This window comes from Chrysochloris asiatica, unplaced genomic scaffold (genome assembly GCF_000296735.1).
Source record: "Chrysochloris asiatica unplaced genomic scaffold, ChrAsi1.0 scaffold00299, whole genome shotgun sequence".
Taxonomy (NCBI): domain Eukaryota; kingdom Metazoa; phylum Chordata; class Mammalia; order Afrosoricida; family Chrysochloridae; genus Chrysochloris; species Chrysochloris asiatica.
The window spans coordinates 1,642,648-1,667,972 of record NW_006408817.1 but is presented as its reverse complement, the minus strand read 5'-3'; the positions used below and the strand labels follow the sequence as shown (position 1 = coordinate 1,667,972).

General features: G+C 38.8%; 1 protein-coding gene across 3 annotated transcripts in view; it reads right to left on the bottom strand.

Annotated features, from left to right (window-relative positions):
• The window catches only part of BICD1 (bicaudal D homolog 1 (Drosophila)), a 333,025-nt gene extending 312,631 nt beyond the window's left edge, over positions 1–20,394 (bottom strand). For 2 of the 3 annotated variants that reach the window (XM_006874753.1, XM_006874754.1), the window contains exon 1: positions 20,102–20,394. In XM_006874753.1, coding sequence (XP_006874815.1) covers positions 20,102–20,314 — 213 coding nt within the window. In that variant the 5' untranslated portion in view covers positions 20,315–20,394. The remainder of the gene's footprint in view (positions 1–20,101) is intronic. The other variant, XM_006874755.1, reaches the window with a different exon arrangement.
• Positions 20,395–25,325: the final 4,931 nt, after the last annotated feature.

Sequence of the window (25,325 nt, the reverse complement as noted above, 5' to 3'; positions counted from 1 at the left end):
GCTCTGCGGCAAAAAGATGTGGCTTTCTGCTCCCATAAAGATTTACAGCCTCGGAAACCCTGCACAGGGTCGCTATGAGTTGGAAGCGACTCCATGGCACATAACAACAACTGAGACTGAAGGAGTCCTTTAGACTATAGCCCAGAGCTATTCTTAAAATTCTCAACTAAAACTAACCCCTAAAGTCACCTTCAAACTAAGTAGCAGTTTAGCTTATACAGGAAAGCATGTCACCTTGAATACTGTGATCTTCTAAAAAATTATCTTTCTACATGAGACTAAATAACCAACAGTTATTCTAAGTAACTATAAAATATGTATTGAATTGTGTCCTCCACCTCCAAAATAAGAGGAGCTCTGGTAGCATAGTGGTTACGAATCAGGCTGTGAACCAACCACAAGGTCAGCAGTTCGAATCTACCAGCTGTTCTGGGGGAGAAAGATGAGGCTTTCTGCTCCCGTAAAGATTTACAGCCTCGGAAACCCTGTACAGCGTCTCTATGAGTCGGAACCAACTCCATGGCACATAACCACTAACCAGCCTCCAAAATACGTGTCATAAATCCTCATACCTGCATTTATAATCCCATTTGGGAACAGGTTTTCATTGTTGGGTTAACAAGCATTACCGTAGGGTATTTCTTAAACTCTTTTGAGTAATAAAAAGAGCACATTGAGCAAGCAAAGAAACAAGCAAGTACAGATTAGGGGAAGGAGGAGGGGAGCCTGGGAGACAGATGCCAAGTCACATGAAGATCACCAAGTAACAAGGACCTTCCTCTAGAGCAGACAGAGAGAGAAAGCCTCCCCCCAGAGCCAGCACCCTGACATCTACTTAGAATTCCAGTCCTTCTAACTGTGAAGACTCCTGGTGTGGCACTGTAAGATAAACGCTCAACTGCAAGGTCAGCTTGTACGTTAAGGTCAGCAGTTCAAACTCACCAGCTACTCCTCGAAAACCCTATACAGGATCACTATGAGTCGGAACCAACTCAACAGCATTTAACATCAACAACCAAGGAAATAATTGTGTTTGTTGAAGTCACTCATTTGTGGCATTTCGGTTACAGCAGCAGTAGATAACTAATATGGCATTGATGACAAGTTTGAGGAGCAGTAAGATTATGTTAATGGAGTGAAACAACTAGATGGCAATAAGCAGAATGTTGACATAATGTGAAGGATGTAATCAACGTCACCAAACATTATGTGTAGATATTACTGAATGGGAGCATGTTTTGCTGTACATATTTTCACTAAAAGTATATAATAAAAAAATTAAGTTACTAGTTTAAACTTATCTGAGCATAAATCATATAATGATAATTTTTTTAAATAAAAGGGTAGTTTTCATAATATATTTTTTACAATAACAAAAATAATGTCAATTGATTTTAAAAAGTCTTTCTTAGGCAATAATTCATGCGAGATTTTTCCATTAAGATTTTAAATTTTATGTTATTATGCTATTGATTAAAAATATAGTAGAAATAAAACTGTGTTATTTATATATAGTCTAGTTGATTGGAATTTAGGAGTCCTGGTATGGTTGTTGTTGTTGTTAAGTGCCATCCTGTCGGTTCCAACCCATAGCAACCCTGTATAGGGTTTCCAAGGAGTGACTGGTGAGCTTGAACCACCAACCTTGTAGTTCAAACGGCTTTGCAGTCTGGCGCATTAACCCACAGCGACATTAATGCGCCAGACTGAAAGATTGGTTGGAACCATGAAATCAGCAGTTCAAACTTACGGACTCTATGGCACAAAGCAACAATAACATATACACTGAGGTAGTAAAATTAAACAGACCCATAGCAAAAAAAAAAAAAAAGGATTAAAGTTTTTAAAAACCTCCCAACAACCAAAAAGCCCTGCCAAGGGAAGCTTCACTGGATATTCTACCCAACACTCAGAGAAGAGTTCACACCAATGGTGCTAAACTATTTCAGAACATAGAAAAGGGAGGAACACTCCCGAATTCATTCCTTAAAGCCAACATAACCCTGATACCAAAGCCAGACTTTCAAAGATACCACTAGATAAGAAAGTTATAGACCAACATCCCTAATGGATCCAAAAACCCTCTGGCATTGAATCATTTCCAACTCACAGCAAGGTTATGGGAAAGAGTAGAACAGCTTCATAGGGTTTCCAAGGTTGTAAATTGTTATGGAGAGAGACTGTCTGATCATTCTCCCACAGATCAGAGGGTGGGTTTGTTAGGGAGTTAGAATAGGGTTAGAAAAGGGTCTCAAATCACTCTAGGTATGGCTTGTCTCAACAGGAAACAAGCTGACCTCAGCAATGAGGAATTTTGGATAAGAAGGGTGGGGAAGTAAAGTGCCATCCAGTCAGTTCTGACCCATAGTGATCCTGTAGAGGGTTTCCAAGGAAACCTGGTGAGTGTCAGCTGGTGAGCTTGAACCACCGACCTTGCAGTTCAAACAGCTTTTGCAATCTGGCGCATTACCCCACAGCAGCACACCAGGACTGTTTATAAGAAGAAATAGTTAGTTAATAATAAGTTGAAACCTGAAAAACAAGAGTCAAGGAAACCATATGTGGACAAACTCCCTGATTGGCTACTTGGGCACTTGAACCAGGAGTACAGTCTACTCCCTTGACAAAGGACTATATACAGAAGAAGCCAAATTGTATTGGGGCTCCCTCTCTTCTTCTTTCACAAGGTCAATGCCCATTCTTATGTCTTTGTAAGCGTGTGTCTATGCTAATAAACCTTTCATTTCCCTAAGCCTCTTGTCTTTCTAATTTCTTTTGCTTGGGGTGTTACACCTTCCCAATTCTTTGGAAAGACAGCAACACAATTCAGGGACAACACTTCAACCATGACAGATTCAAACCACCAACATTAGCAGCCCAATGCTTAGCCCTCTGTGCCACCAAACACAAAAATTCTCCATAAGATTTATAGAACGCAAACAGCATATCAAAAAGAAAGAAAAAAAATACTACATCATGATGGAGGGACTGCAGTCATTGAGATGAAATGAAATGTATGATTTGATGAATACAAAGTTGATGATCTGCTATATAAACTGCCACTAAATTCACAATAAAAAGTTAGAAAGAAAATACATCACAAACAAGTAGGATTCATACCAGTATACAAGCATGATTCAACATTAGAAAATCAACCAACATAATCCACCACACAAATAAAACAAAATAATCATATGATCATCAATCAACAAAGAAAAGGTATTCGATAAATCCAAAACTCAATCCTGATAAAGATTCTCAGCAAAACAGGGAAATTCCTCAACATAGTAAAGAGCATTTATTTAAAAAAACAAATAAACAGCCAAAATTATTCTCAGCAGGGAGAAACTGAAAATATTCCCCTTGAGAACAGAACCAGACAAAGATGTCCTTTATCATTGCTCTTTGCACTCCTGGTGTGGTGCTGTATAATAAGCACGAGACTTCTAACTATAAAGTTGGTTGTTCAAACCCACAAGCTGATCCTTGGAAACCTTATATGGTGTTGCTATGAGTCAAAACAAACTCAATGGCACTTAACAACAACAATCATCATTGCTGTTATTCAGCATTGTACAAGAAGTCCTAACTAAAACAATAACGCAAGAAAAGGAAATAAAGGGCATTCAAATTGGTAAGAAAGAAGTAAAACTATCCCTATTCATAGATGATGTGATTCTGTACATAAAAATCTCAACGATCCCACAAGAAAGCTACTTCAAAGTAATAAAAGGTTTCAGCAAAGTACCAGGATACAAGATAAACACACAAAAATATATAGGATTCCTCTACACCAACAAAGAGAACTTCGAAAAGGAAATCAGGAAAACAATGCCATTTACAGTAAACCCCCAAAAATAAAATAAATATAACCAGAGACATAAAAAAGAAAACTACAAAACACTACTGCAAGAAACTAAAAGTGATAAATGTAAAAATACACTATTTTCATGAATAAGATTTAACATTATAAAAATGTCAATACTACCCAAAACAATCTATAGATATGATGCAAACCAGTTCCAAATTCCAACCACATCTTTAAATGAGATGGGAAAACTAATCACCAACATTATATGAAAATGAAAGAAACCTTAAATAAGTAGAGCAAATTGAGGAACAAAGTAGGAGGCTTCACACAACTAGATCTCAGAACTTATTAACTATATAGCCACCAAGATTTTCAAAACAGCCTGGTACAGGTACAATGACACATATACACACCAATGGAACAAAATTGAGACTCCAGATGTAAATCGATCCACCTATAAACAAGTGATCATCAACAAAGGGCCATAGTCAATTAAATGGGCAAGAGACAGTCTCTTTTAACAAAAGGTGCTGACAGAATTATAAGTCTATCTGTAGGAAAATAAAATGGGACCCAAACCTCACACCATACACTCAAACTAATTCAAAATGGATAAAAGAGATAAATAAACAACCTATAAAGATCATGAAAGAAAAAAAAAAAGGGGGGGGGAACAAAGCTTGGGATCCAAATATATGGTATAAATAGAGTGCCAAACATAACTGAAAATGCACAAACAGCAGAAGATGGACTAGATAAATGGGACTTCCTAATTATTAAGCATTTATGCCTATCAAAAGATTATAGAGTCCTGGTGTGGTACTGTAGAATAAGCTGGACAACTAACTACAAGGTTGGCAGTTCAAATCTATCAGCTGCCCCTTGGAAACCCTATACAGGGTCATAGCAATGAGTTGGAACTAACTCAATGACACTTAACAACAACATCCAGAGATTCTACAAAAGAGAACCTATAGACTGGGGGGAGGGGGGGGAATGGGGGCTATGACATATCTTACAAGGGTTTCATCTCATAAAATTTATTAAAAAACTTTGATACCTCAACAACAAAAAGACAATCCAATTTAAAAGTGGCCAAAGGATATGAACAAATACTTCACCAGAGAAGATATTTAGGCAGCTAACAAACACATGAAGAAATGCTTACAATCATTAGCTATCAAAACCTACTTTGAGTCCATTGTGACTCATGGCGACCCTGTAGGAGAGAGTAGAACCACTCTGTGGGGCTTCCAAAGCTGTCAATTTTCATGGGAGCAGTAAGTCTCATCTTTCTCTCATGGAGTGGCTGGTGGGTTGGAACCACTAACCGAATGGTCAGCAGCCCAATACTTAACCCACAGTGAAATCAAAACTACAGTGAGTTACTCTCTAACCCCAACAAGAATGGCACTCACTTCAAAAATGTGGTGCCAAAGATTCCTCCCACAACCTTCTCTACTCAACTGGGTTCAATAATTCATTGCAATAGCCACACAGAACTCAGACAGTATAATACAATTAAGGGGGTTTTAGGGAAGTTACCAGGTTACAATACAGGAGTAGAAAATTCTCAGGGCACAGTTGTTTCAGTCAGCTGCTGATAAATGGCCGCAGGACACACCACTCAACCATAAGTCTCAGCCTGAAGGCACCTCGGCTCTAGTTCCATGGGTCAGCAAAACCAGCTCCCCTACTTATGGATCTAGAGGCACCCCACTCTACAAGCAAGCTTCCAGCTCAAAAGTCACTCAACTTTAATTAGGAACCTGTATTAAGTTTTTTTTCCAAATAATCCAAAGAAATCAATACTTCCAAAGCTATTTACAATTAGTTTGGAAGTACATAAATACTGTTTTGCTCTTGTTGTTGTTGTTTTACTCTAATGGTTGATTTTCCTGCTTAATTATGTTTTCTTTACATTTTGAGTTTAAAAGATCAGAACACACACCAGCATTAGCAGAAAGCAAGCCAGATTGTGATTTTTAAAAAATGTGTGCATGCCAAAGTGACAATTGGCAAGATGACAGTATCCCCAGATCAACAAAAAGAATAACGGACAAGACTAAACTCTTCATCCTGTCTCTAGCTAGTTCTCTCACCCACCCAGAGGTCAACTTCAAAAAACATCTCTTAAAACCATCTAGAAAATGGCCACCACTGAGGCTTAGCAACAAGGCACATGCATGTTACAATATAAATCTCAAAACTTGATGGCTAAGGGCTCTTAAGTCGTGGCATTTGATTCTACATTAGTCTGCAGTATGCTGGAGAAAAACAAAGACACATCATTCTGAACTTTCTATTACAGACCCACACCAAACTGCAACAAAACATTCTTAAGGAGATTGCTGTCATTATTTGTGTATTGCCCATGAATGAACACAGGTTCCTTGTTTTCAATTCTACATTTATAGAAGCATAATAGCTAAATATTGCATTTTAGAGTAGCTTTTTCCTTGAAATGATACTTGTAAACAGCCAAAAGAACAATGAAAACTAATTCCAGAAAACAAAGAACAATCCATCAAGCAATTCTTTTTTTTTATTACTCTATTTACAAACTTGTGAAGTTGGCATATACAACTTCAAACAAAATAAACCAAACAAAATGAACAAAGGAAACAATTTTTAAAAGACACTTTTTAAACAACAACCTTGAGAATTACAAATGAAATGCAGTCTAATTTAATAAACATCTCTGCTTAACATAGTTAACTTTTTTATAATACCTGTTGGTTTTCTGGAAGATTGGTGAGTGTATTCATTTCCAGAAAATAAAGAAGAAAAAAGACTGCATTTAGGATTTCTGTATTAGCTCACAACTTCCCAGTTTATCAAACACTTGTATACCTCTAGAGTCATTTACTCCTAGAATTAGAAGCATCTAGGAGAGAAGTTTATCAGCCTGACTAAACCTATGAAGTTAACTGATTATGTTTCAGAGTAGAACTATACTCCACAGTTTTTATGGCTGTGACCATTTGGAAGCAGATCCGTAGGACTTTCTTACAAAAGGTCTCTGGGTAAGTTTAAATCTCCAGCCTGTTAGTAGCCCGCATTCAATGATAGGCTCCATTCAGAGACTCCACAAAGAGGAGAGGTGGATTAAATACTGAAGCCAGGGCTCCATCTCAGGTTTAACTGTCTGAGAGTGGGATCCAGACAGCAGGTTCTACCATACAGACTGTATTGAAAGTCACTTGTTCCAATTTACCTCTTCTAAAAGACCAGTCACTGAAGCTCTGCTCAAACACTTTCAATATAGAAAACCAGTAACTTACTAGAAAACTCTAAGGGCAATACACTTCTTGACAAAATAGTAAATTTTCAAATATAGTTATTTTTCAGGGCAACCAAGATCTTTGCACACATCCCTCTGAATAAAAATTACTTCCCATGTCTCCACATAACCGTGTCTTCTCATCATCCATGGTTTGGCTCAAATAGCACTTCATTGGAGAGGCCCTTCCTCATTCTTTCCCCAACCAATCTTTATCTCTTCACTTATGGTACTTCTCAGATCTGAAGTAGTCTTTTTTGTATTTTCTACATGTTTGTTGACTATGTTCTCCCATTCTCCCCACATCTTTGAAACCTACCTACACACAAATACACCATCCCACCAGTGAAATACAGGTCTTTTCACTCTGGAGCGCCATTTTGTCTGCATCCTCAGCAAGTGGTACAAAGTCTAACATAGTTAGCACATTGCTGTAGAGTCAATTCTGACACTCAGAGCAGCCATACAGGACAGAGGAGGACTGTCTAGTAAGATTTCCAAGGCTATAAGTCTTTAAGGAAGCAGACTGTCTCATCTTTCTCCCACGAAGCAGCTGGTAGGTTGCAGTTAGAAGCCAAATGCTTACTCACTGTGCCACCAGGGTTCCTACTCTAAGATAGCAGCCACTTAGTAAAATTTCTGAATAAATAAATGAAACCAAGCAAGAGGTAATAAACAATGTAAAACAAAAGCAGTAACTTTATAAAAAAAAAACTAAGATTATAAAATATGGGACTGTTAATGATAAAATATATAATCAAATATGATATTATGTGTATATGAGGAGCTCTGGTAGCGTAGTGGTTACGAATCGGGCTGCGAACCTTAAGGTCAGCGGTTCGAAACTACCAGCCGCTCCGCGGGAGAAAGATGAGGCTTTCTACTCCTGTAAAGATTTACACCCTCGGAAACCCTGTACAGGGTCGCTATGGGTCGGAACCGACTCGACGGCACTTAACAACAACAACAACAATATGTATACATAGAAACAAGAGGACTTCAAAATTTATTAAAAAAATAAATTTAATTAAAAGGGAATAGAACTTTTCAATAAAATTTTTCAAGCCCCCTTATGTGTGTGTATGTGTGTGAAGAGTGAAGATTATGAACGTTTTAAACCTCCTCAATGCAAGCACACAGCTCCAAAATGAATAGTTTCACTGGAACTTCCTAAATTTATAGATACATTCATTTAAACTTTATTATCTATAAGTTTTCTTCTGAAAAACAAGCAGAACATAAATCAGGCAAAAAAAAAAAAAAAAAAACTACACAAAAATTTATACACTTTGAAAGCACTCCAAATTGTTGCTGTTTGGTGGTTGGTGGTTATATGCTGTGGAGTCGGTTCCGACTCCTAGCGACCCTGTACAGGGTTTCTGAGGCTGTATATCTTTATGGGAGCAGAAAGCCTAATCTTTTTCCTGTGGAACAACTGGTAGTTTCGAACTGCTGACTTTGAGGTTCGCAGTCCGATTCATACCCACAACACTGCTGTTGTTGTTGTTAAGTGCCGTCGAGTCAGTTCCGACCCATAGTGACCCTGTATAGGGTTTCCGAGGAGCAGCTAGTGAGCTTGAACTACCGACCTTGCAGTCTGGCACATTAAGCCACAGCGCCACATCAGGACTCCAAAACCACTACACTAGAGATCATTAAATACTGTAAAATGCCAAGCATTAATATAGAACACTTTGACCATATTGAAAAGCCTAACAAGAAAAAAGTATACAGGAAAAAAGCCCACATGAAAATTACAACACACAAAAAAAGTCATAAATATGCAAAGAAAAATGCCCATGTGAAAAACTGCACATAGAAAAATTTTTGTATAAAAAGTAAGATTCAGGTTTGGGTCCATGTCTGAGTCGATCACTTCATTATATTGTAAATACAAGACTTTTTCTATGTGTGTTTTTCTGTGTGTGCATTTATTGTTGTTGCTAAGTGCTGTCAAGTTGGTTCCAACTCATAGTGACACCCTGTATAGGTTTCCAAGGAGCAGCTGGTGAGTTTGAACCACGGACCTTGTGGTCCAGTGCTTTAACCCATAGCACCACATCAGGACTACATGTGCATTTACAGCAGTGTGCATTTATAGCAGTAGGGTTTTTTTCTGTTGGAAATTTTTGTGCGATTTTTTTTTTTTTCACAGAACCATTGAAAACATTGTAATCCAATGGTAAGAAAGGAAACACAGAAGCAAACATGAAATCACGCAGACCATTCCTAGATAGGAAGGGAACTTAGATACCATATACATGAGTCAAAAAATATCTGCACTTCAGTTATATTAAAACTTCTGTCCACATCCATGACTGATGACAACATTGAGCAGGCACATGAAATGATTTTGTAAATAGATGAGTGACAGGGGATTATGTGACAAATCATTTGCAAAACAGCCCTGGTTCGATGAAATAATCCACAACAGACTTGGGTTTCGAAAAGTATGTGCAAGATGGGTACTGAGACAACTCATGGAAGAGCACAACAGAAGTGTTTGGACATCTCCAAACAAAATTTGGACCAGTATTCAAAGGAAGGTAAAAGTTTCTTTAAAAACTCATTACTGGTGACAATACAAGGATTCATCACTACAAGCCTGAGCGTAAACAGCAGAGTATGGAATGGAAACATACTCAACCGCTGACCAAGAAGAAGATCAAAAGTTAACCATCTGCTGAAATATTGATGCTTACGGTTTTCTGGGATCCTCAAGGGCCAATACTGGAACACTGTCAGGAAAAAGGTTCAGCAATCAACAGTGCTCATTACAGTGAGATGCTCACTGAACAGCAGAAGACTAAACTTGGGATTAAATGCAGAGACTGCTACCTAAGGGCTTTGTGATCTTATATGACGATGCATGCCCACATACCTTGCCCACACTGTTGACTCTGCAAAAACTTTGTTTTGAGGTATTAAAATATCCTCCCTTTAGTCCTGATACTGTTTCATTAGACTTTCACCTGTTTGGTCCCCTGAAGTAGCCCTTCGAGGATGAAGATTCATCTCTGATGAAGTGAAGACAGTGGTGGATTCATGACTTGCAACTCAACCTAAAACATTTTTAAATAAGAGAATATGAAAGCTTGTTGCCAGATGGACAAAGTGTATTGAAAAGGAAGGATATTATGAGAGAAAATTATGTACTTGTCTTTTCTAAAAGTTCATGAAAATAAATTATATAGCTGCAGTGTGGATAATTTTTTACTCTCCCTCATATAAACTCCTTTTCAGAATTGAACTCTAATGTAATCTCAGTAAGTGGTTAGTTTCTTAAACTTCTTTGGTGACAAAGAATTCACTGCTTCCTAAGGAAGATGAACTCATCTCATATGTTTGCTATAATGTTCAAAATCTGGCTCTCAGTGATCTCTGACATACAACTGTATAACGAACAAATCAAGCGAATCTAAATATATTTGATCTTTTTTTAAAATCACACAAATTAAAAGTGTCATTAGAAAAGTAAAGTATACCTAGAAAGGGGACAAATTTGGGCCAGGTAGTCAGAGAAAGGGAGCGTTATGAATTAGTAAACAATAAAAAAAAATAAATCATGAAGGAACAGAATACAAGTGTTAAAAACAGATGGAGTATCCCAGCTAGAACTAAGTAATCACAGTGGATATGAGGAGGTAAAAAAGACTGCAAGTAAGCAAGATTATTCCATATTTTTTAAGAAAAGAAAGTAAAAGTAATAAAGAAAAATAAAGACAGGAAGATAAATAAGTAACATAGGTAGTTCTAAAATAGCTTCACAGAAATACAGACCTGGTAAAAATCATAGAGATTATCTATTTCAACCCCCTAATTTGATAGACAAGGTAATTAAACCCTAGGAGGAGACAGTATCAATTGTCACTCTTACATTCCCTTCTAACATTATATGTAAAAACACTTCTGCAAAACATCTTCCTATCTTGTACCCCTTTTTCCCCACCTCCAACACAAAGTGTTAAACCTGAGGTTATTTATAGTATCCAAACTCAACTATCAGAGGCAAAGATGGAATAATAAGGCTCATCTGCCTGTATCTTGGCATCATCTAACCAAGACCCAGTCTGGACAAGATGTGATCATACTGCAGGACCTGCTCTTGCTGGCAATGGAAATCAGCCACATTTTATGCTGATGTACGCATCTCCATTATCAGCCAACAAGACAAAGAGTCAACACCTCTAATAATTCAACCTCAAAACTTCCCACCTTATCATTACCCAGACCTCCTCTGGGCAACCAAATCAATTCCATTGCTTTCTGTTACACAGACTTAGACTCCTCCACTCTTACCATCCAAACTATCCTCAGGGCTGAACCTGAGCCAAGTTGTTAAACACACTTCCCCACTCTCCAGCTCCACCCAACGTCACCACATGGCCTAAATCTCTCTTCCTTAATCAGTCCCATTTTCTTCACACTTGAAACCTTAAAAATTGCAGCCCTGTCCTAGAAAGACAAACCTTGTAAAAGGATGTACTACTATCAAATAGAAACAAGCAGGACTGCAGAGTAATAATATACATGGCAGGATTCTATTTTTACAAAAACAAATAAACAAGCTCTAAAAACCCTGCATATGTTTAAAGATAATTAAAACAAATAAACAAGAATACTCATCAAACTATTAACAATAGCATTAGGTCTAGGATGAGAAGAAGGGTTGTTGTTGTTGTTAAGTGCCGTCGAGTCCGTTCCCACCCATAGCGACCCTGTACAGGGTTTCCGAGGGTGTAAATCCTTACGGGAGTAGAAAGCCTCATCTTTCTCCCGAGAAGAAGGGTAGACCAATTAATTTGTACATGTTTTTATCTTTAACTGAAGAGCCCTGGAGTCCAAGTGGGTTAAATGTTGGACTGTTAACTGCAAGTTCAGTGGTTCAAACCCACCAGCCAGCCTGCAAGAGAAAGATGAGTCTGTCTACTCCAGTAAAGATTTACAATGTGGGAAACTCTATGGAGTTCTACTCTGTCTTATACAGAGTCACTATGTGTCAGAATTGACTCAATGGCAGTTAGAACAAACTGTTGTAATGACATAATTATCATTTTTAAAGGACAAATCTTATGACCAAAAAATCCTAAAATTAAAAGCTTAAATGAAATTTTCAACTGGGGAGTGAGTGCCGTTCCTTTCAGGTCCTATAACCTCAGGTTAATTCAGAATGAAAAACGTGATATCAGGATTGGAGGAAGAGTCATAAACAACCTGTGATATGCAGATGCTACAAGCTTGCTTGCTGACAGTGAAGAGGACTTAAAATACTTACTGATAAAGATCAAAGACCACAGCATTCAGTATGGATTGCATTTCAATGTAAAGAAAACAAAAATCCTTACCATTGGAACAATAAACAACATTCTTACCAATGGAGAAAAGATTGAAGTTGTCAAGGACTTCATTCTTCTTGGATCAACTATCAACACTCAATGGAAGCACCAGTCAAGAAATCAAACAATGTATTGCATTAGGCACATCTGCTGCACAAGACCTTTTTAAAGGGTTGAAGTGCAAAGATGTCAGCTTGAGGACTAAGGTGCACCTGACCCAAGCCATGGTATTTTCAATAACCTCATATGTAGGAAAAAGATGGACAGTGAATAAGGAAGACCATAGAAGAATTGATGCTTTTGAGTTATGGTGTTGAAGGAGAATACTGGAAGTACCATGGGCTACCAAAAAAACCAACAGATCTGTGTTGGAAGAAGTGCAGCCAGAGTGCTCCTTGGAGGCCAGGATGGCCAGATTTTGTCTCTCATATTTCGGACATATTGTCAGGAGGGACCAATCCCTGGAGAAGCATAGTATGTTTGGTAAGGTGGAGGGTCAGAGAAAAAAAGGAAGACTCCCAATGAGATGGATTGGCAATGTGGCAGCATTGGTGGGCTCGAGAATGGCAACAGTTGTGAGGTAGGTCTAGGACTGGGCAGTGTTTTGTTTTGTTGTGCATAGGGTCACTACGAGTCAGTGGCACCTAACAACACCAAAAACCCCAAGTTGGTGAAGGCTAATTTTCTACTGAAGCTGCCCTCTCCTCCCCATTGTGTCTAGCCTGGCTTCTTTGCTCATGTTTTTTTTTGTTGTTGTTTTTTTCATTTATAACTTTCTTAATTCAGAATGCAATCAACGTAGCTGGTGAAAACACTTCAATTGTTTACATGTTCCACATACAAAAATTTGCAAATTAGGTTTTCATAAAATGTCAGCCAACTATACACATAAGTTTGTTTGATTAAATTGAGATTGAAATTTTGAATTTATCATGCAATGTAAGCACTACTCCCATCTACCACCACCCCCAGCCCAAAATAAAAGCATGACTGAAAAGAACTCAGTTAACAGGACATCAGCTTTACCCTGTATGACTGTTTTTTCCCCAAATACTTTTATGAATGAACCACTTTCCATATTCTCTAAGACTCTTGACCCAATTCTCTTCCTCACTTTCTCTCCAGTGACATCCAACATTGTTCTATATTAGCTCCTAAATGACTTTGATTTGTCCCCTCCTTTCTATCCCTACCACCAATTCCTGCCCCATCCATCCTCCCACCCATCCTCAACGTCCATCACAATGAGCTTCTAGGCTACTTAGTGTTGGCCAAAATGAGGTACAGTCAAAAGAAGGTGGTTTCTTCCTAAATTAGGTTTCACCACTTATTAGCTTTGAAACCTTGGGAAGGGCCCCCAATCTATCATCTGTGTGTTGTTGTTAAGTGCTGTCGAGTAGGGTCCAACTCATAGCAACCTAGCATAGGGTTTCTGAGAAGCAGCTGGTGGGTTTAAACCGTTGACCTTGTGGTTCACAGTCCAGTACTTATCCTATATATAGCGCCACACCATGAGTCCATCTTCTGTATAGTCTGAGAAATATCTACTATGTATAAACAGTGTCCTAAAGTTAGAAAGAAAGCATACAACCCACCTAGTCCTAAATGGAGTATTTACATTATAATTCACTGTTTATATGTTTATTATTATCAGTAAAACTGGGCAGTAATCCATGGAGTTGTTTTGAAAATTAAATGAGAGGATATGTAAAGTATCAAATGTGCATTGTTTTCTTTCATTTCCTTTAAGTGTTTCCTCATCCCCAAGATGGAATACAGACAGCCATTGTCACTTTCACAATTTCATCCCCAGCCACTTAACTTCACATACTTTTGACTTCAGCATAATAAATGATTTAATATTAAGACCATGCATCTCTTTCAAAGCCATAAGTGTAGGTATTATCTCATGAGTAAGGAAGCCCTTTACCATCAACTGTAAGGAATGATCATATTTTCAAATTTTGGAATACAGTGTCAGTAAAACACAAATGTATTTAAGGAGACAACAGGGCAGAAATCTGAAAATATCTGAAATTCTGAAAAAAATCTTCCAATTATGGCTGCTATACAGGCACAGGAAAGCCTGTGGATGTTAAGGAAGACGATAAAAGTAAGCTAAATCAGCATTTGAGAAATTAACTTTGTCAGTGATCATATCTTGAGATAAACAGATGATATAAGTTAAAGCAGTTTGGGTCAAAAAAAGAGATTTGATTGAAACGAATTATCTTAAAGTTTCTGGTAAATAGTTTTGGAAGGTATATATTGATATATTTGAGATTTTAAAAAACAATTTGATAATATAAATTTGTTTCTTCTTTAAAAATAATAAGGGAGAAATTAAAATATACTAGCTGTACAGGGTTTCTGAGGAGCAGCTGGTGAATTTGAACCACTGGCCTTGTGGTTCAAATTGACCTTGCAGTCCTGTGCTTAGCCTACAGCACCATACCAGGACTCCAAATACTAGCTTAGGTAGAAAATAAGTTAAGTATTAACTTTCTCTTGATGTTTATTCATAAACTGAAACAGAACCTGGCAGGTTTCTTTTCCTAAATGATTCCATGACTTCGAGTTTACAGATATAAATGAAGTTAAAAATCTTTCTAAATGTATAAGGAAAATAAACAGCTCTATTTAAAGATGCATGCAGGTAATTAAATGGCTTTCAGAGAATCCCTAATGTGACAGCCTTTAAAAGTGTATTGTTGTTGTTATGTGCCATCAAGTTGATTCCAACTCATAGTAACCATGAATAGAGCTTCCGAGGAGCAGCTGGTGGGTTTGAACCACCAACCTTGAAATTAGCAGTCTAGTGCTTATCCTACAGCACCACACTAGGACTCTAAAACTGTATTGTTATTAAGAGTCTATTCCAATTCCTAGCGACCCTGTATAAGATTTCTGAGGAGCAGCTAGTGGGTTTGAACTGCTGACTTCTGGCTCACAGTCCAGGAGCCCACAAAATTGTATTTGTTGTTGTTAAGTGCCATAGCCACCACTTGACTGTCACTTTGTTGTACTGTGGTGGCTTGTGAGTTGCTGTGATTCTGAAAGCTATGCCACAGCTATTTTAAATACCAGCAGGGTCACCCATGGTGGACAGGTTTCAGATGAGCTTACAGACAAAGACCCACTAGAAAGAAGGAGACACAAACTACTTCTGAATATTTAGTCACTGAAAATCTTATGGATAGCTGAGAAACACTGCCAGATATAGTGCCGGAAAATGAGTCCCTGAGGCTGAAAGGCACTCAAAATGCGACTGGGGAAGAGCTGCCTCCTCAAAGTGGAGTTGACCATGATGATGCGAATGGAGTAAAGCTCCTGGGAGTAAAGCCCTCAGGACCTTCATTTGCTGATGGGGCACAACTCAAAATGAAGAGGAAAATGAGGAAGACCCCCAGAGAGATGGAATGGCAAAGTGGCAACATCAATGGGCTCAAGCACGGCAACAACTGTGATGTTGGCCCAGGACCAGGCAGTGTTTCATTCTGTTGTACATAGGGTTGCTATGAGTCGGTACTGACTCCTTGGCACCTAACAACAACAAGTGCCATAGAGTCAGTTTCGACTCACAGTGACCCCATATAGGGTTTCTAAGGAACGACTTGTGAGTTTGAACCACCGACCTTGTGGTTCAAAGTGACCTTGAGGTCCAGTGCTTTATCCCACAGTGCTATAGATGTTTCTTGCTTGACTGGGTTAACAGTAACCCTGAAAAAGCTTAAAGCTGGCTCCATAAGAAGCTTCTGAGTGTCCATCAAGTGCTTCTTCAGCAGCTGGTGACTGTCCTGACATCAGGGTTGAGAAAATGAGCAAGAAGATGAATTGAAGATTCCTAGTCCAGAGTCTACTGTAACCTAGCTGCAAAACTTTTCTAAAGCTGCTACACATCTGTTTCCTAAAACGTTACCAGTAATGCTAAATTATTTCATTTCGAGGTTACCGTACTGCATTTTTAGTTTAAGTAGAAAAAACTGTCTGCCTTGAGCATTATGCTTTTTAAAAATCCAATGGGATCAAATTGACAACAGCAAATCGAAACTTGAAAAATGAGATAGGAATTTCAGGAGGTAGTGAATCTGTGTTAATGGCAGAGGCTCAACTCAGAAAAGGAGGATGGAAATGGTTGAACAACTAGAAGAATCTAATCAATGTCAATGAACCACATAGGTAGAAACTGTTGGATCAGTGTACATTTTGTTGTGTATCTTCTTAACAACAACAAAATAAATGTTTTTTTAAAAATCCTTACTGCATTTTAAATTTCATCTATATTTTTAACTACAATGTAACATCTAAGGTTTTAAAAATATGTATATATTTAGTTTTATAATTATTTTAAAAGGATGACTCCTCAAATGCTATTTTGGTCTAAATGACAGAAGCATGGTGCTAATTTACACACATCTCAAACATACAATGAGTCAGGTCAGATCAGAGTGCCCTTAGGTCATTTGAAATCACAAAACTATGTTCAAGTATTCCAGTGGACATGTTGCTTTGTCCAGCTGTGCAAAGTATTTTGAAAAGGAAAACTCACCCTTTTTTCAGGCTCATTTCTTTCAAGTATCCTTTTGTGAACAGAATTACAGCTGTCATGCAACTAGGTAGAGGGCAAAGCCTTAAATGGGTTCAGACCAAAAAGCAATCAGTGGAGGGAAGAAATAACTAGCAAAAAAATATTAATGAATTCATCGCATTGATTCTGTATGTCTTCAGGCAATGTTGTTGTTCACTTGCAGGACTGTTAACAGCAGTTCTTAGCCTGGGGAGGAGGGTGCTGATACCGAAAACAAAACCCATAAAGAATGTCGCTACACAGCAAATTACCTATATCCAACTTGGGCTCAGTACAATCATTTTCTGTTGACAGTTCCAAAACCTGGTCCAATTATTTTTAAACTAAGCATACTTGTTCAAAGAGACTGAAAATAAGCCAAAGATTTATTTCATACCTGGCTTAAATATATAAAGCAACAATATTGTTTACTATCTGTGAAAATGAACAAAAAACTTCCTTTTGGAAAACCAAATCACTCATCACCCTGTTGTTCAAAAATGGCTTCTATATGTCATCATTGGCATATCTCAGTTTGCACAATTATTTTGGGTTTATTTTTCAGATAGGAAACATTACTTAAGACTGATTTTGCATACTTAAATAATATGCTCAACTAAAGTCTACAGCATGTTTACAGGATAAAAATAACAAGTCTCACTAACAGATATCGATTTTATTATCCTAAAAATACATTTTTATATAATTGTCTGAACCTGTTCAGTATTTTTTTTTTCTGTTAAGTGCAGCTGAGTTGATTCTGACTCATAGTGACCCTTTGCATACAGTTTCCCAGGAGCAGATGGTGGGTTTGAAGTACAACCTTGCAATTAGTTGTTGGGTGCTTAACCAACAGCACCACAGTTGTTTGAGCCTGTTCATTAAAATTTTTAAATTGAATTATACCAATGTTAAATGCAACTCAAAATACAGATGTGAGCAAGTACCATTTGATAAAAATAATCCTTATAAATGTTTATTAACTTCTAGCTATATAAAACAAAATATGCTTCAGATTTTCATAGAAAAGCAAATTGTAATTGGCATTTGCATTGTTCTGTATTTAGAAACCACTGTTACTTACTCCTACAAGATATTTTTTCTCGTCACAATTTATGAAACCAATACAAATAGATTTTTAAAACTAAACACTTCTAATTTTCTTAGTCGTTATCTGACACTAACCAATACTGACTTCTGAATATCCAGTAATGTTTATCTTCTTCCTGTACAAATGTATTGGTTTGTGAAATTTTTATTGCATGCCTTCTGTGTGTTAGGTTTTGTGTTAAGGACTTTGGGTGCAAAATAAATTGATATATTCTTTGCCTTAGGAGCTCATAGTCTAATAAGGAAAAAGATAAATACATTCATGCAGGGTAAGGGCAATGACACACGAACATACCTAAAAAGATTGTTTAAATCAAGAGGGAAGGTCAGTTAATAGTTACATGGCATTTCATTAAATTAAAATTACCTCGTTTATCAAGGTGCTAATGGTTTAACACTGTCTGGTTTGTACTTCCCTGTCTTGACAAAGCAGTGTTGATAGGTGTAGACAACATCAAAACATTCTCTGAGAATTACAATCATTATCCTGTTTCCTACTTCACACAGTCTAACATCACTAAATTGACACATACTAGCCTAAAACCTAATCTATGTTGGACAATAGACTCTAGTCCAGCTTTTGTTAAGAGTAGAGAATTGGTAAAAGGAAAAACAAAAACAAAAATCCATGAATTAGAATTTTACAGTCTGATACACAAAAATGAGATTTCTAGTTGAGGGTCTTACAGTCAAATGTACTACATTTATTTTTTTTGGCATTTAGACATCAGAATAAAAATAAGGAATGTCTGAAAGTATAAATGCTTATTATATAATGTACTAAAATAAAAAGGCAGGTTGATCAGATAACATCTTTTTAACTGTAACAACACAAAACAAGACCCACTTTACTACAGAAAAACAAATATTCCTTGAGTACGTTAGAGAATTATTTTTAACAATTTTATATCAAATGAGAATTAACATTTAAAATGCCAATATGCACCTAAAAATAAAGACTTGTCACACAGACAGCAGTTTGTACATTTAAATGTTATAACTGGTTAACTGCTACCCATAGTGCCTCAGGAATCAGATAAAACAAACAGACTTCTTTAAGCAACGTATAAATTCCTAAGAGTGTATACTAGGAAATCAAAGCATGTTCATTATTTTCTTCCAGTACATTAAACAGCCATTAAAAGAAGCCAAGACATTTAAAAGATGAGAACAAGTGTTATGCATAGCATAGCCCAGTTATGAGATTCTGATTTTTTTAAATACAATTATTTCAACCAGAGACCCTTGTTTGAAATGCAAAGCTACCCAGGTAGGCAGGTGTTTCATTTACAGCATTCTTTCAGATGATTTGTAGGTGAGTTCAATTTTCCCTGATCAGGGTGACCTCATAAGGTTGAGCATGGCCCAATCTCTCTCTGAGGTGAAATCAAGGCAGCAGTCATCACCCCAGAAGAGTTGTTTTTCTCCCGTAGCTGATGACAAAAATCACCACAGCCAAGGAGAGTGAAAATTTCCCAGCCTTTGTCATACGGGATTGCCAAGGAGTACTAATAACAGCTCCCTCTAGAATCTAAGAGTGGTTACATTCTGTTGAAGAAGAGGTACCATAATCCTATCTCCTCCAACTGTGACTCCTCAGGCCACAAGCCTATCTCCGCCCCCCAGTTACCTTTGTGCATATGGGGCTGCCCCTAAAACCTGAGCTTCCAATAACAGTTTTGTAAGTTTGATTTATACATTCCAACCCAGTCTACTGTCGTTTTAGAGTACCAATACTTGAAGATTGTTAAGTAGCTCCCTCCCCCACAACCATTGCCTCCCAAATTCTAGCTTATACATTTATTTCCTGAGCAATTTTTCTCTTGGGGGAAAAACAATGGGCTCTTTCAATTTTCTCTTATCAACAAAGAACTCTAAGATGAAGAAACAGTCCTTTCAATTACATCCTTCCCGACTTCCTTATAAATGAAGAGCTGGGGATGGAGATGGGAGTGGACTGGGTCCGAGGAAGCAAGAGGTGACAGGCAACTCACCTCTTTCAGCTGTTCCAGCTCCTGTTTAAGGCTGTCGTACTCAGCTTCCAGCTCGTCATACTGTTGTTTGAGGGTCAGCTTCTCTTCGAGCACCACCAGCCCGTACTCGGCAGCCTGGATCTTCTCGTGAGTTGTCTCTGTGAGTTCCTTGGTCAGCCTCTCAATCTCAGTCTTATAATGGTCCACAGTCTGCAATACCTCTTCTGCGGCCATAGCCCCGGTGGAAGGTGGCAGGGAGGAGATGACAGGGGTGGGTGGGTGGAAAGTAAATAAAGCAGGCGGAAGAAGGGAAAAGGAAAACGCGCGAGGGGGTTAAAAATGGAAAAGAAAAAGTGTGGTGGATAAATGAGAGGAGCAATGTTCTGCCTGCTCCTCTGCCGCCAGCAGCAGCTACACAGCCAGAGAAACTGACAAGAAATACAACATGGAGAATGCAGAGGAGAGAATTAGGGGCGAGGCGGCAGCTGCTGCCGCATGTGTCCTCTGGGCTGGCCCCTGCGTGCGGTCAGCAGCCGTGAGGCATGGCCAGGGGCGGCCAGGGGGCTCCGGATTCTGCTTATTCAGAGGCGCCCGGCCGCCATGTCTCCCGGACAGCGTCACTGCAGTCTCCCCTTTCCGACTGGTGCGCTCCGGCTCGCGTCTCGCTCGCTCTCTCCACCTGCTCCCTCTGGCCCTGCTGCAGCCTGTGCGGAATGATGCAGTCTCGGGCCTGTTCCCTCCCAGCCTGGGCCAGACTCCGAGCAGGGGGCGGGGAGGAGGATGGAGTCAGTGCAGAGGGAGGAGGAAAAGACTAGACGGAAACGTCCCGCGGCGCCTCCCGCCTGGCTGGAGCGCAAGGTGGAGCGCAAGGTGCACGAAGTGGAGGAGGAGCGGTAGGCTTGTACAGGGGAAGCGCAGGGGCCAGGGGTAGGAGCCTCCGCCCTGCTTGCCTGGCGCAGGCGTTCCTCCGAGGGCTTTACCCCTGAAGAAGTGGAACCTCTCGTGAATGGCGTGGATGCCCCAATTATCTCCCTGCGACTTGGGCCCCAGCTCAGGAAACTGCTTGGCATCCAAACCAAAGAAAAACAAATATTAACTAACATGGTCTGAGCCCGTGAAGCTTCCTTGCTTCCCTAGGCTTGTGGCATCCTCTCTTGGCCTTTTCCACTAGAACTAATGTTGTGCTTCCAAAAGCTTTCAGCCGTGCCCCAAGGTGCCCACCTCGTGTTCCCACCTTCCCTCTCCTTGGTCTCCTCCCTGACCTGGCCTGATCCAGTGTACAATCTCAACAAATAACTTTCTTGCCCCTCAAGACAGTGTTCATTGAGGATTGTTTGCTTTCTCCAAAGGTCTTCTAGGCCCAGTTTGCCACAAGATCACTTCATCTCTCTCTCTCTCTCTTACACACACACACACACACACACACACACACACACACAAATCCCTGTATTTCAGGCACCCCATAGCCATAGCACCTTTGAACTGCTTAGCAATTCAAACTCACCAGTCTTTCCTTGGAAACCCTACATAGGGTCACTATGAATTGGAACTGATCTGACACTTAAAAACATAGCGTCTAGGTGCCTTTATTTCTTGCCCCAATAGTTCATCCACCAAATCACCTTACTTAACTGATTCATCAATAAAGGAAACTGCATGATTACTACAATACCCTATGATAAACATTTTTTAAAGAGTTAATAATTGTTGATGCATACCAGACATTCTTCTGAATGCTCTACTTGCTTTCTTTGTAACACTAAGAAACATACTTTGAGATGGGAAACACCCCGCCCACCTACTGCCACCGAGTGGATTCCAACTCAGAGTGACCCTATATAAAGGTTTGAGATTGTTCTCAGAGCAGCTGACCTTGTGATTGGTAGTCCAAATGCTTAATCCACTTGGCAACCAGGGCCCCTTGAAATAGGAAGCATTGCCTCCAATTTACAGGCAATAAAAGGAAGGCCCAAAGTCAGGCAACATTTTAAGTGGTGAAGCCAAATTTGGATCCTAACTCCAGAGCCTTAAACTGAATCATTATGTTGACTTCATCTTCAGTTATTACTAATACAAATGCAGAAAGTAAATAGTATATGTTTTCAAGGTAAACACATCACAGATTAGTCAATATTAATAGTGATAATGAAGACTCACAAAAGGAGGTAAAGGTGAAGTAACAGTGGAAAAGATGATGGAGTGAAGGACAAAGAACAAACAAGAAAAAAGAAGCAATAGGAGCTAGAGTAAGAGAAAAGGTGTGATTTTTGAGAGGCTGTGGGATTCACAGATCCATTGATGGATGGGGTCTGTAAACCAATACAAACCAAACCTGTTGCCATGGTGTTGATTTCTGATTCATATCAAGCTTGTGGGACAGAGTAGAACTGAGGGCACTTAAGAACAACAATCGTTATTGAGTGCTCATGCCACTGGTTAATGCACTGGACTGCAAGGTCGGCTCGCACAGCAAGGTAAGTGATGCTCCTCGGAAACCCTATACAGAGTGGCTTAAACCGGAACTGACTCAACAGCGCTTAACAACAACACAAATCTTTATTGAAGAGTCCTGGTGTGGTACTGTAGGATAAGCACTGAACTGCTAATCACAAGGTTAGTGTTTCAACCCCATCAGCAACTCCCTGGAAACCCTATACAGGGTCACTCTGAGTTGGAACCAACTCGATGACACTGACAATCTGTATTGAAGCTAACTATCACATCTTTCTCCTACCACTGACTTTTTCCAACCACTGACTTTTTGGTTAGTAGTCAAGCACTTTAACCACTGTACCACCAGGGCTCCATAAGGGGTCCTTAACTCTTCCCTACTAGGTGGCATTTATTCCAGAACTTTTTCACAGTGACAAGGAGGTTTTCAAACTCACACACACAACACCAGTCTTTCTAAGTTAGAAAGCAGGCCCCAACTCTTCCATCATTTTGTACATGGTAAAGAACACAAGACAAATGCTGATGGTAGGAGGAAGAGAAAATGTCAATACCCTCACAAAACCTCCACTAATAGACTCTCTGGGTGTGCTTTTCATTGCCCCAGAAAAATAAAAGGCAAAAGAGACTCCTTCCAGATGCCAACACTCACAACAGAATATTCTCTTGTGATTATCCTGATCTATAAATTAATAAATAAAAAGTGAAAATACCTGAATACTTGAAACATGCCACCTCACAGAGAAGCAGGGTGATTATGACCACACCATTCTGCCTATGCTTTCTTGATCTCATACTCTAATTGAGATACAACTCCCAGATGTTCCTATACCACCATCCCCTATCTCTCATGAACTGCAGCTGAATAGAAAGAGGTGAAACTTGCAGTTGCAGATTGCTAACCTACCTTCATCCCAGTATGTCCCTGGCCATCCCTCATTTCACAAACTGTAAATATAGTCCTTCTAGAAGGAACAAACACTGTACTTGGAATAGATTGTCTGTATCTTCATTTCCTTTGCATAAAACTAAGAATAGAGTTTGCCTCTGTGGCTCTCCTCTTTCTATGTTTCCATTGCTGCCCATTCCCTATGCTCTGTCCTTCTCCATTTTTCTGACTGATCTTTTTGTTAATAAATTCAGTCTGACATCATTCAGGCATGTGCACTATTCTAACATTTTAAGGTACTTAACTAGAAGACAAATGTATTTCTTTATAAACAATACCTACTTGGAAACCGTATACAGGGTTGCTATGAGTCAGAACTAACTGGCTTGGCAGCACTTAAAAACTATTATGTACCAGGTCCAGTTGTTGTTAAATGCTGATGAATCAGTTTCAATTCATAATAATCCTATCCATCCAATCATTATTGTTGTTATATAAGTGCTGTCGAGTCAGTTCCAACCCATAGCGACCCTGTATAGGGTTTCCAAGTAGGTATTGTGAAATCAGTGAACAATAATAAGATGTCAGGGGTCAATGGTCCTTATTTTCTAGATGAAATAGACCCAAAAACAGCAAAAAATACACAAGGATAGGGAGAAATTAGAACCCTCACCCAATGCTGGTGCAAATATGAAATGGGACAGCTGCTATGGAAAACAGTTTGAGGGTTTCTGAAAAGTTAACCATAGAATTAACCATATAACCCAGCAATCTCACTCCCAGGTATATGTCCAAAAGAATTGAAACCAGAGTCTCAAACAAATACTTGTATACCAGTTTTTATTGCAACACTATTCACAACAGCCAAAAGGTGAAAACAACCTAAATGCCCAACAACAGGTGAAGGTATATATGTAGGATATATATCCATGCAATGGAGTATTACACAGCCATCCAAAAAAAATGAAGTTCCAGTGCATGATATGACATGGATAAACCTTGAAAACATTGTGCTAAGTGAACTAAGACAGAGACAATAGAACAAATATTGTTTGATCCCTTTTATATGAAATATCTAGAATAGGCAAATACATAAAGAGCAAAGTTTATTAGTGGTTATCAGGGACTGGTGGGGAGGGGAGGATGGGGATTATTGATTAGAGAGCATTGAATTTCTGTTTTGGGTGATGGAAAACTTTTAGAAGCAGACAGTGGTAATGGTTGTTCAACATGGTGATTGTAATTTATGTCACTAAACTGCACACTTAAAAATGGCTAACATGGCAAGTTTGGTTATACATATTTTGCCACAATACAATTTTAAAAGAAAATCAAACACAATTACAAGTGACACTGACAGGCAGACTCTCATAGTACTAAAGAATACACACTCCTATGCTTGGGTCAAATCCAACCTACTGTGTCACCATATGCAAGTTATTTAACCATTCTGTGCCTCAGTTCCCTCATCCTTACACAGGATAATAATATAACCAACTAATGAGGTTGTTGTAAAGATTATATGAGTTAATAGAAGAGTATCTGACACCTACTAAGCAGCATATATGTGTTTAAAAAAAAAGGTTTTTGAAGAAAAAATAAGAGTAATATTGAGATTTTAAAAAAAATAGTAAGATGACTAGTATAAGCCTTTCAGAAGGAGGAGTAGAAGTAGTATTTATCCTTTTGCCCAAGGAACAAGAAAACACTAGATACACAAAATTTGAAGGAAGAATTTTCCAGAAAGAAGGAACAGCATGTGTAAAAGTCTAAGTGGGGAAGAGTTTAGAGAATGAAAGATGAGAAGGCTGAGGCTTAATGAACAAAGGCACTGGTCTGAGACTACAGTGAAGACATAGAAAGACAATTCCAGAAAGATAGGCATGAATCATGCCTGCCTTGCAA